We start from the raw sequence: 12,611 nt of genomic DNA, 5'->3' as shown, positions 1-12,611 counted from the left end.
GAGAAGACAGTGGCAGTAAAGCCCAGAAGAAGCACCAGATGATCTTCAGCTTCCCATCACATTCAGACTTCACACCTGGGCTCTCCACTTAAGGTAAAAAAGAAAATTATTGAGAAAATAATGGGTAAAAATCACTTTGCAAATGAAAGACTACTGTTGAAATATAAGGGGATTATTATTATTATTTATTTTGCCAGCCATTAAACTTTCATTTTTAGGAAAGGGAACAAAAATAAATTTACTCACACTTTAAAATGCCTTTGAGTTTTGCCTTCAGTTCAAAATGTACCTAAATGTACACAACACTATAACTGGAAGGCTCTTTAGGGTCACAAAAGAAGCATAAGGGAAGTTTTAGTAAAGTGGAGAGAGTTGAACTGTTAGAAACAAACTGAGAAAACTCTGGACTGTACTTGCCAACCTTGGAACCTTGCCTCGCCTAGGTACACAGAATAAACACAATGCACTGCTTTTACACAAAAAACAGAGGGTGGGAAAGGCGGAGGTGTGGACGTTTTGAAGGAAGGTTTTCTCAAATGTCCCACGCCAAGCAAAATTAGCACAACTTCGCTTTTCTGTTTCAACCAGGTGTTTTTTTTTCCCCTCCCAGTATAGTAAGAAACTTTTTGAGCAGTAATTTTTGGAAAAGTTGAGATTTTGTGTCAGAAACTATGCAGGAATAACGGGCTAGTCCAGTGCCCTTGGAAAAGAGCTGTGATTTTTTTTTTTTTTTTAATTTATTTATGGCTGTGTTGGGTCTTCGTTTCTGTGCAAGTGCCTTCTCCAGTTGCAGCAAGTGGGGGCCACTCTTTATCGCGGTGCGCAGGCCTCTCACTATCGCGGCCTCTCTTGTTGCGGAGCACAGGCTCCAGATGCACAGGCTCAGTAGTTGTGGCTCACGGGCCCAGTTGCTCCGTGGCATGTGGGATCTTCCCAGACCAGGGCTCGAACCCGTGTCCCCTGCATTGGCAGGCAGATTCTCAACCACTGCGCCACCAGGGAAGCCCAAGAGCTGTGATTTTTAAGCTACCTCCAGCTTTGCCACAAGGCCTAGGAAACTTACCAAAATAATTTTTTCTAGGTAATTTTATTTCCTTCAATATACTTGTAATATCAAAAAAATTTTAAATGAACAGTTTGCTTTAATATTCAGAACAAAACAATTTTTTAATCACCAGAAATGTCTAAGGGAATTTTTCAAAGAACACTTTGAAATATATCCCCTTAAGAATGTACTATTTTCACCTCACACCAGTCAGAATGGCCATCATCAAAAAATCCACAAACAATAAATGCTAGAGAGGGCATGGAGAAAAGGGAACCCTCCTACGCTGTTGGGGGGAACATAAATTAGTACAGCCACTATGGAGCACAGTATGGAGATTACTTTAAAAACTAGAAATAGAGCTACCCTATGATCCAGCAATCCCACTCCTGGGCATATATCTGGAGAAAACCATAATTCAAAAAGATCCATGCACCCCAATGTTCATTGCACAACTATTTACAATAGCCAGGACATAAAAGCAACCTAAATGTCCATCAGCAGAGGAATGGATAAAGAAGATGTGGTACATATATACAATGGAATATTACTTAGCCATAACAAAGAACGAAATAATGCCATTTGCCGCAACATTGATGGACCTAGAGATTATCATACTGAGTGAAGTAAGTCAGACAGAGAAAGATAAATATCATATGATATTGCTTATATGTGGAATCTAAAAAAAGGGTACAAATGTACTTACCTACAAACCAGAAACAGAGTTACAGATGTAGAAAACAAACTTATGGTTACCGGGGTAAGAGGGGGAGGAATAAATTGGAAGATTGGGATTGAAATATACACACTACTATATATAATATACACACTACTATATATAAAATTGGTAACTAATAAGGACCTACTGTATAGCACAGGGAACTCTCCTCAATACTCTGTAACAGCCTATATGGGAAAAGAATCTAAAAAAGAGTGGATCTATGTATATGTACAACTGATTCACTTTGCTGTACACCTGAAACAAACACAACATTGTAAATCAACTGTACTCCCATAAAAATTTAAAAATTAAAAAAAGAAGAATGTACTATCTGTTTAGAGGAAATGTCAGTAAAGAAGACATTCCAGGCAAGACTAACAACAGAATGAAGGCCAAGAGCTAGGATAAAGCAAGAGGTGTGAAAGGAACATAAAGCAATAAAATCTGCAACTGGAAAGCCAATGAACAAAGACCCTAAGTGGAACCCTATTACACTGTTGGTGGGAATGTAAATTAGTGCACACACTATGGAAAAGAGTATGGAGGTTCCTTAAAAAACTAAAACTAGGGACTTCCCTGGTGGTGCAGTGGTTAAAGAATCCACCTGCCAATGCAGGGGACACGGGTTTGAGCCCTGGTCCAGGAAGATCCCACATGTTGCAGAGCAACTAAGCCCATGCGCCACAATTACTAAGCTCTAGAGCACTCGAGCGACAACTACTGAGCCCGCACACCACAACTACTGAAGCCCGCGTGCCCTAGAGCCCACGCTCCACAACAAGAGAAGCCACTGCAATGAGAAGACCGCACACTGCAAACGAAGAGTAGCCCCCACTCACCACAACTAGAAAAAAAAAAGCCTGCATGCAGCAACAAAGACCCAACACGGCCGAAAATAAATAAATAAATTTATTAAAAATAAAAACAAAACTAAAACTAGAGTGACCATATGATCCAGCAATCCCACTCCTGGGCATCTATCCAGAAAAGATGAAAACTCTAATTCGAAAAGATACATGCACCCCAGTTGATAGCAGCACTATTTACAATAGGCAAGACATGGAAACAACCCCAGTGCCCACCAATGGAATATTACTCAGCCATAAAAAAAATGAAATATTGCCACTGAAGAATATCATACTGGGATTTCCCTGGTGGTCCCGTGGTTAAGACGCCGAGCTCCCAATGCAAGGGGCCCGGGTTCAATTCCTGGTCAGGGAACTTGATCCTACATGCCGCAACTAAAGATCCCGCGTGCTGCAACTAAGACCCAGCACAGCCAAATAAATACTTAAAAAAAGAATACCATACTAAGTGAAGTCAGTCAGACAGAAAAAACATATATTACATGATTATCACTTAAATGTGGAATCTAGAAATAATACAGATCAATCTATACACAAAATCAAAATAGACTCACAGATATAGAAAACAAACTTACTGTTACCAAAGGGGAAAGGTGGGATAAATTAGGAGTATGGGATTAAAAGACACAAACTACTATACATAAAATAGATAAGCAACAAGGATTTACTGTATAACACAGAGAACTATTCAATATCTTGTAATAACCTATAATGGAAAATAATCTGAAATTATATACATATATATATATATATATATAAAATATCAGAATCACTTTACTGTACACCTGAAACTAACACAATATTGTAAATCAACTATACCTCAATTAAAAACAAAACAAAACAGGTACAACTACAAAACACTAAAATAAAATTTTAAAATGCATGACGACTCAAAGTGACAGTGAATATCTTGCCTGCCTATAAGATGGGCAACATGACCCATAACACTTTCTATAGGGTGATGGGCAACTACATTTTCTGAGAGGAATGTTCACATACCACTGTTCTTTGCTTGTTTGGCAAAAAAACACGGATAGTGTTGCTTGTCTTAGAAGGGTCCGTAAGTTTGCCATCATCTGATGCCCGACGCTGATAGCCAAACTGCTGAACTATTGTAGGGGAGATGCAGCTGGGGCCATCAAACACCGCATCTTTGAATCCAAAACCATTGCTGATCGTCTTCCAGGCCCCCTGTATGTGCTCCATTGATGCAGCTTACACAATACTTAAACCTGGTAAAAATAAATAAATAGACAAGTAATTAGAATTCTTGAACAAAAGTAATTAACTCAACAATACAATATACAGAGTAATTGTGAAAACAGTAGTATGTGGGCTTTCTTGTAGGTGACATCTTCTGCTTAAATAAATTACTCAGAAAACTTCTATTTTAGTATATTTCCATAGAATATTTCATAGACAACTCAAAAATTAGCAAAATGGGGATTAAAGATCTAAAGACTCATCAAGAGTTATACCACCAGTTAAAAGCCAACCTGGAACTGTAAGCCCAGGTCTCTTGACTTCTTATTCTAATAATGGGTGGGCCAAAAGTTTCATTCGGTTTCTTCCATAAGATGGCTCTAATAGCACTTAATTGTCTTTAACTTCATTTGAAACAATTTTGTTAGACTGTATGTGACAGCTGTCATATCAGCGTGCATTTAAAACAAGACATCAAAATTGGTGAATTTTTGTGTAGCCATGTTAATGTTGAAGATGGAAGGAAAAGAGCAACATTTTCGGCATATTATGCTTTATTATTTCAAAAAAGGTAAAAATGTAATTGAAATGCCAAAAAAGATTTGTGCAGTATATGGAGAAGGTGCTGTGACTGATCAGACGTGTCAAAAGCGGTTTGTGAAGTTTCGTGCTGGAGATTTCTCACTGGACGATGCTCCACAGTCGGGCAGACCAGTTGAAGTTGATAGTGATCAAATCGAGACAGTAACTGAGCACAATCAACGTTATACCACATGGGAAATGGCCGACATACTCAAAATATCCAAATCAAGCACTGAAAATCATTTGCACCAGCTTGGTTATGTTAATCGATTTGATGTTTGGGTTCCACATAAGTTGAGGGAACAAAACCTTCTTGACCATATTTCCGCATGCAATTCTCTACTTAAATGTAATGAAAACATTGTTTTTACAACAAATTGTGACGGGCGATGAAAAGTGGATACTGTACAATAATGTGGGACGGAAGAGATTGTGGGGCAAGCAAAATGAACCACCACCAACCACACCAAAGGCCGGTCTTCATCCAAAGAAGGTGATGTTGTGTATATGGTGGGATTGGAAGGGAGTTCTCTATTATGAGCTCCTTCCGGAAAACGAAACGATTAATTCCAACAAGTACTGCTCCCAATTAGACCAACTGAAAGCAGCACTCGACAAAAAGCGTCCAGAATTAGTCAACAGAAAACGCATAATCTTCCATCAGGATAATGCAAGACTGCATGTTTCTTTGATGACCAGGCAAAAACTGTTACAGCTTGGCTGGGAAGTTTTGATTCATCTGCTGTATTCACCAGACATTGCACCTTCAGATTTCCATTTATTTAGGTCTTTACAAAATTCTCTTAATGGAAAAAATTTCAATTCCCTGAAAGACTGTAAAAGGCACCTGGAACAGTTCTTTGCTCAAAAATATAAAGAGTTTTGGGAAGATGGAATTATGAAGTTGCCTGAAAAATTGGCAGAAGGTAGTGGAACAAAACGGTGAATACACTGTTCAATAAAGTTCTTGGTGAAAATGAAAAATGTGTCTTTTACTTTTACTTAAAAACTGAAAGCACTTTTTGGTCAACCCAATACTTTTTCAATTCCACTTCTCTCCTTCTTTTGTTACTGTGTATTAAGCATGAGCAACTACACTTGAGTATGAGTAACACATTAGTACTATGAGAAATTAAAAAAAAAAAGTGTAAGCCATAACTTTCTGCCTTTGAAGAAGAAAAAGAAACTAGTATTCTAGGATATGTTAGACACTTAATATATAATCTCATTTAATCTGTGTAAGGACCCCAAAAGATTTTAAATCCCTTCCTCCAACCACCCTTTATTTTTTAAACAAATAAGGCACAGAAAAACCATGCTACTTGCCCAAGAACACCCAGTTGATAGGTAAACTAACCAGATTCTCTATCTGTTTATATTTAAAGTACATGAACTTTCCAACATAACATTCGGAGTTCAGTTTTAGTGCAGAAACAAAGCTTATAAACCGAAGCAAGGAGAGACAGTTACCTAACAAAAAATAATCAAATGTTTTAATCGGGCAACAAGAACACTGTAATGAAAGTCCATAGATGGTCACACAATGACAATAAGTCAGATACTCTGCAGTGAGGACGTGCAATGCTCTGATGCTGATTGGGAGTCAGCAACCATGCAGAAGTGAGAGGTATTTATTTCCTCCTGTAGAAAACAGTGAGGTTGACAGGGAATCCCATCCTTCTCAAGCCTTACTCCTTCAGAAACTTGTTTTATCTTATTATTAGCATTATTAGCAATAGTTACCATTTACTAGGTGCCTACTATTATGAAACAGTATATACTGCATACATCCCACTCATATTACCCAACCTGATCCTTAGAGGATACTCTAGGTAGGAATTACATCCCTATTTTTACAGTCGAGCTTTAGCAGGCAGAGGTGGGATTCAGAATTGCGCAGCTCTATCTGACTCCAAAGCCCTTAACCTTCTCATATATAACACTGACACTTGAAATCATTTAGTCAGAGCTAAAATGGCCTAGAGTTAATCCAAACATCTTGTTCTTAACCAGAAGTTTCTGTCTGAATACGCATTATGTACTATGCTCTTTCTCACATCACATGCCTGAAGCAAAAGAGGACAATAGATATTAACTATTCTTAGCTGACAGCTGAGAAAACTAGAGAAGTTTAGAGACTTAAGACCACTACCTGGCATTACTCTCAGAGTCTTGGCTCAACTGTTTTGGAGGAGAATATGGTAAAAAACTATAAGTTTTGAAACATTCTTAAAGACTGATCTGCTAATTCAATATCACTCTAGGAATTTATCCTACAGAAGTATAAGGAAAGTGTATAAAGATATATGTATAAGCATCTTCATTAGAGCATTGTTCATATCCTTAAAAAATTGGGGAAAAGACCAAATACTTAACAATAGGGAATTAAACAAATCATACTAATTCCCACGTGATAAGTAAAGTAGATCTGTATGTGCAAAGGTGGAAAAAGCTACCCAAGACAAAACAAAAAATGACAAATGTAGTTTGAACCTCTTTCATACTAATCTAGAAAGAAGGAGGGAAATCTAGAGTCACAGAGAAGTGAGAGGGGCTTCCCTGGTGCCGCAGTGGTTAGGAATCCGCCTGCCAATGCATGGGACACGGGTTTGAGCCCTGGTCCGGGACGATCCCACATGCTGCGGAGCAACTAAGCCTGTGCGCCACAACTACTGAGCCCGCGTGCCACAACTACTGAAGCCTACACGCCTAGAGCCTGTGCTCCGCAACAAGCGAAACCACCGCAATGAGAAGCCCACGCACCGCAACGAAGAGTAGCCCCCGCTCGCCGCAACTAGAGAAAAGCCTGTGCGCAGCAATGAAGACACAACGCAGCCAAAAATTAAAAAATAAGTAAAATAAATAAATTTATTTTTTTTAAAGTAACACAAACCTATTTTTTTTAATTTAAAAAATAAAAATAAAGAAGTGAGAAAATATAGAATAATAAAGTACCAATATTTCAGCAAGATGATTAGGAAATTTTTACTTTTTATATATGTTTACTTTTTGCTTTTTTATTTTACTATTTACTACAAACATCTATAAGCCTATTTTATTTATGCAAAGGGGAGGGGCAGGACAAAATCCTACACCCTTCAAGTGGCAGGGCCATGACGCACTGCCTCCCATTTCTGGCACCTCTACCCAAGCCCCAACACACTCCTAACTCTATCCCTTCATTACCATGAGGTCACTTTTTAGGGGCATCTACAAGCTTCTCTTTTCCCTAGACCTTTTTCCCCAATTAAAGAGGAAGACTCCTTCGAACAACTCACTAGCCTGAAATGATGTGGCTCATAGAAGCAGCCAGGGCAATCTTAAAAATGCAACTTATCATTTCCCTCCCCTGTATAAGACTAAGAATAAAAGCTAAACTTCTTTCTGAACATGCCAAGCTTCACACCTCAGCACTTTTGAACTTTCTGTTCCCTTCATCTAGAAGGCGAAAACCTCCAGAAACAAGCAAGTTGGCTTTTTCACATCATTAAGGTCTTCACCTAAAAGACCCCTTTAGAGACACCTTCTCTCTCCACCCTAGTCAGAAGACCCCACTCCCCTACCGCCATCAAATAACCCTTATTTTCTTCATGCCACTTACCACTAATGTTAACTGTCTACAGATTTTGTTCAGTACCTCCCATCCCCTTTCTGCTCCATGCCAAGCTTGCCAGTACCTCCTGCCAATCGTGTTCACTACTGTATTCTTAGCCCTTAATACAGTACCTGGAACACAAGCACTCAAATATTTATTAAATGAATTCAGCTAGGAGCCAGAATAATGCTGCAAAAAATATGATTTTTTTTAACAGAAAAGACCTGTCAAGAACTAGTAAATGTGAATTAAATCTCCAGTTGGTAGTACACCTTTAAAAAATACCTACTATTCAGCAAAAGACAAACTGCAATAAATTGCATTCTGTATTTAATTGTGAGGGAAGACTGTATTACAATCTATTGGTTAAAGAACCCACTTACAAGACTTAACTGTAGACTAAGTCCAAGATCATAGTTATTTTATGACAAATGCTAAGTTTTGTAGGCACTTGGAAAATAACAGTGCTGGTGCTTAGTAGAGAACATACCTCAATAACTGTTAATAAAAACTGATAAAATAAATGCAAATCCAGTTTAATTCTCAAGTTTTTGATTATTTATCATTCATAATTTTTAATTTTCCATGTCTATATCAAGACCACTTACAGGCTGAGAAGCACACTAAGGCAGTGCCTCCCAACCTTTTTCATTTCACTCGTAGAAAATGATGGATCCTATTTGTAAGGCATGCCTACATAAGCAGACAAGCCCAGAAAGGCCAAGGCCCCTACCAGTTGCCCCAGGACTGACCTGTTTATCATAGGAAGCTCTAAGGCAAGGTACTCTGTAATCAATTAACAAGAAAGGGTTCACATCTAAAAACAAGAAAGAAGCATCTTCTAAAAACCATACAGCAGGACTTCCCTGGTAGTGCAGCGGTTAAGAATCCGCCTACCCCACGATAGTGAGAGGCCCGCGCACTGCGATGAAGAGTGGCCCCTGCCTGCCACAACTAGAGAAAGCCCTCGCACAGAAACGAAGATCCAACACAGCCATAAATTAATTAATTAATTAATTAATTAAATTAAAAAAAAAAAGAATCCGCCTACCAATGCAGGGGTCACAGGTTTGATCCCTGCTCCAGGAAGATCCCACATGCCACGGAGCAAGTAGGCCTGTGCACCACAACTACTGAGCCTGCGCTCTAGAGCCCGTGAGCCACAACTACTGAAGCCCGCGCGCCTAGATCCTGTGCTCTACAACAAGAGAAGCCACCACAATGAGAAGCACGTGCACCACAACGAAGAGTAGCCCCCGCTCGCCGCAACTAGAGAAAGCCCACATGCAGGAACGAAGACCCAACAAAGCCAAAAATAAATAAATAAATAAACAAATAAATAGAGGAAATTGTTCGTGTTCAGAGCAATTTTTAAAAAAAAGATAACTTTGGTAACAAAAAGTTATATGGAATCTAATTTTAAAAGTTCATTTCTGTCCAATGATTAAAAAGTAATCTTTTTTAAATAACTCTTCACATACACAAAACAGTAGCTTTATTATGACAAAAGTTCGCTGACCTTAAACACTTATACGTTTATAGTTATATATGGTGAGACAGCCTGAGAATTTGTATTCAACAGACTACACATTTACCTTCTACCAGAAAGGACACAGCATATTCATAATTTCACTTATTACGAAAGTGAAATTCTATAAATTTAGGAAGTCTACAATTTACTTAACGTGAATTCTTCTAGCCTGTTCTAGAATAGGATATTCTAAAACACTCTAGAATAGGCTAGGCTCAACTGGTTTTCAAGCTGCTTCCTTCTGCATTCAGACCTCCTCTCCTCCAACCACCCCCATTACAGAGCACCTCAGAAATCAAAAAGCCTAGATTCTACTCTACTTTGCTTCCTCCACCCCTCTTCCATTAAAGATTTGCCACAATGGGCTTAAACCCAGATTCAGTCTCTGAAAGACACCAGGGGATAGATATCTTATGACAGAAAAAGGGACAACTCATTAATTGCTAGATATCTTAGCTTTCTGTAGTTACCCACTCAACATTGGTCAATCATGAGTAGATCAAAATTTCTCTAAATTTATTTTTTCTAGCATAATTTCTGAAGCTGGCAGGTTCTATAGGTTCACCAAAGTTTGCCTTTTATTGACTTCATGCTTCATTCTGTCACACTGGAGTTTGAAGAAACATTCACTTCAGCCATGTAATTCATGATTTTTTACAGTCTGAACTCTTTTTCAAAGCTACATCTTTCTATATCAAAATATCTGTTTTTATTATCATAGTTCACCTCTCATAATCATTCAACCTCATTTATTCTCTACATGGATATTCCTTTTTAGAAAGTTAGAGAATGATACCTTTTCTACATCTAAGTTAAAAAGTGGTTTATAAATTCTAAATAGTACTGAGTTTGGGAGCAAACAAAATAACCAAACTAGAAAGACACACAGCCCTGAATTATGCAGCAAGGGGACTCAAGGAAGAGTCAAAGACCAAACCCCTCAATGTTGAGATCCATTTCAGTTGCCTTCTTTGGGCCCTTCTGGTTGGTACAGTAGTGCTCCACCTTAGAAAGTTTTGCTTTCTGCAGTTTGTTACCAGTGGTCAACCACGGTCTGAAAATATTACATGGAAAATTCCAGAATGAACAATTCCTAAGTTTTAAATTGCATGCTTTTCTAAGCTTTTTGATTTCTGAGTAGTGTCATGAAAACTCACACCAACCCGCTCTCTCCTGCCTGGGATATAAACTCACACCAACCCACTCCCTCCTGCCTGGATGTAAATCATCCCTTTGTCCACAGCACATCCACACAGTATACTCTACCTGCCCTTTAGTCATTTAGCAGCCTTCTGGGTTATCAGATGGGCTGTCTCAGTATGGCAGTACATGTGTTTAAGCAGCCCTTATTTTACTTAACAATGACCCAAAAATGCAAGAGTAGTGATGCTGGAAATTCGGATATTCTCTTACTGTGCCTAATTTATAAATTAAACTTTATCATAGGTATATATGTATAGAATTAAATAGTACAGAGTTCAGTATTATCTGCACTTTCAGACATCCACTGGGGATCTTGGAAAGTATCCCTCACAGATAAGGAGGAACTACTGTATAACTAAAATAGCACCCAATATGTTTCGAACAAGGACAGAATAAGTACCTTCTTAATAGCCAGCTTCTTCAAGGAAGACTTCAAAAACTCAAGTCTCTTTCTTTCCTAGACTGTAACTCAGCACTTTTTCAAGCTGTGGAGAATGACCCATAAGTGTTCAGAAAATCATTTTGGTGAGTCATGACCAGCTTTGTCAAAAAATAAAGCAGAGCACAATATAACCACATAGTAAGAAATCTTTGATTCAGGTACACACACATTATAAAATGTATTCCTTAGTGTGGAACACTACTAAGTTTGAAAGCAATTGGTGTAATTCTAAAGCCCAGAATTCCTACCAGAGCTTCCACTGATTTCCCAAATGCATTTATCCACACAAAAGACATCTTCTTGCACTTGAATGATAAATTTTTTTTAAGGATCCATCTAGTCTTAAATTGCCTTTCTTAGCTCTACCAATGAACTCTCTCCATGTGTGTGCTAATTCCACCTCATGTTACATTTTAAAATAGTCGTTTCTGACGATCCAAAACCTATGGGATGCAGCAAAAGCAGTTCTAAGAGGGAAGTTTATAGCTATACAAGCCTACCTCAAGAAACAAGAAGAATCTCAAATAAACAATATAACCTTACACCTAAAGGAGCTAGAGAAAGAAGAAGAAACAAAACCCAAAGTTAGTAGAAGGAAAGAAATCATAAAGATCAGAGCAGAAATAAATGAAATAGAAACAAAGAAAACAGCAGCAAAGATCAATAAAACTAAAAGCTGGTTCTTTGAGAGGATAGACAAAATTGAAAAACCATTAGCCAGACTCATCAAGAAAAAGAGGGAGAGGACTCAAATCAATAAAATTAGAAATGAAAAAGGAGAAGTTACAACAGACACCGCAGAAATACAAAGAATCCTAAGAGACTACTACAAGCAACTCTATGCCAATAAAATGGACAACCTGGAAGAAATGGACAAATTCTTGGAAAGGTATAACCTTCCAAGTCTGAACCAGGAAGCAACAGAAAACATGAACAGAACAATCACAAGTAATGAAATTGAAACTGTGATTAAAAACCTTCCAACAAAAAGTCCAGGACCAGATGGCTTCACAGGTGAATTCTATCAAACATTTACGGAAGAGCTAACACCCATCCTTCTCAAACTCTTCCAACAAATTGCAGAGGAAGGAACACTCCCAAACTCATTCTATGAGGCCACCATCACCCTGATACCAAAACCAGACAAAGATACTACAAAAAAAAGAAAATTACAGACCAATATCACTGATGAATACAGATGCAAAAATCCTCAGCAAAATACTAGCAAACACAATCCAACAACACATTAAAAGGATCATACACCACGATCAAGTGGGATTTATCCCAGGGATGCAAGGATTCTTCAATATATGCAAATCAATCAATGTGATACACCATATTAACAAAATGAAGAAGACAAACCTTATGATCATCTCCATAGATGCAGAAAAAGCTTTTGACAAAATTCAACACCCATTTTTGA

General features: G+C 38.1%; 1 protein-coding gene across 8 annotated transcripts in view; it reads right to left on the bottom strand.

Annotated features, from left to right (window-relative positions):
* The window catches only part of RAF1 (Raf-1 proto-oncogene, serine/threonine kinase), a 71,940-nt gene that overhangs the window by 26,032 nt on the left and 33,297 nt on the right, over positions 1-12,611 (bottom strand). For 4 of the 8 annotated variants that reach the window (XM_082345906.1, XM_082345903.1, XM_082345907.1 and 1 more), the window contains exon 2: positions 3,632-3,864. In XM_082345906.1, the coding sequence (XP_082202032.1) occupies positions 3,632-3,838 (207 nt within the window). In that variant the 5' untranslated portion in view covers positions 3,839-3,864. Of the gene's footprint in view, positions 1-3,631; positions 3,865-11,146; positions 11,232-12,611 lie in introns of those variants that run through there. The other 4 variants (XM_082345908.1, XM_082345909.1, XM_082345910.1 and 1 more) reach the window with 2 other exon arrangements.

This window comes from Balaenoptera borealis (genome assembly GCF_965194805.1).
Source record: "Balaenoptera borealis genome assembly, chromosome: 12".
Classification (NCBI taxonomy): Eukaryota; Metazoa; Chordata; class Mammalia; order Artiodactyla; family Balaenopteridae; genus Balaenoptera; species Balaenoptera borealis.
Note: the sequence above shows the minus strand (reverse complement) of the source record. Positions and strands in the feature narration are given on the sequence as shown.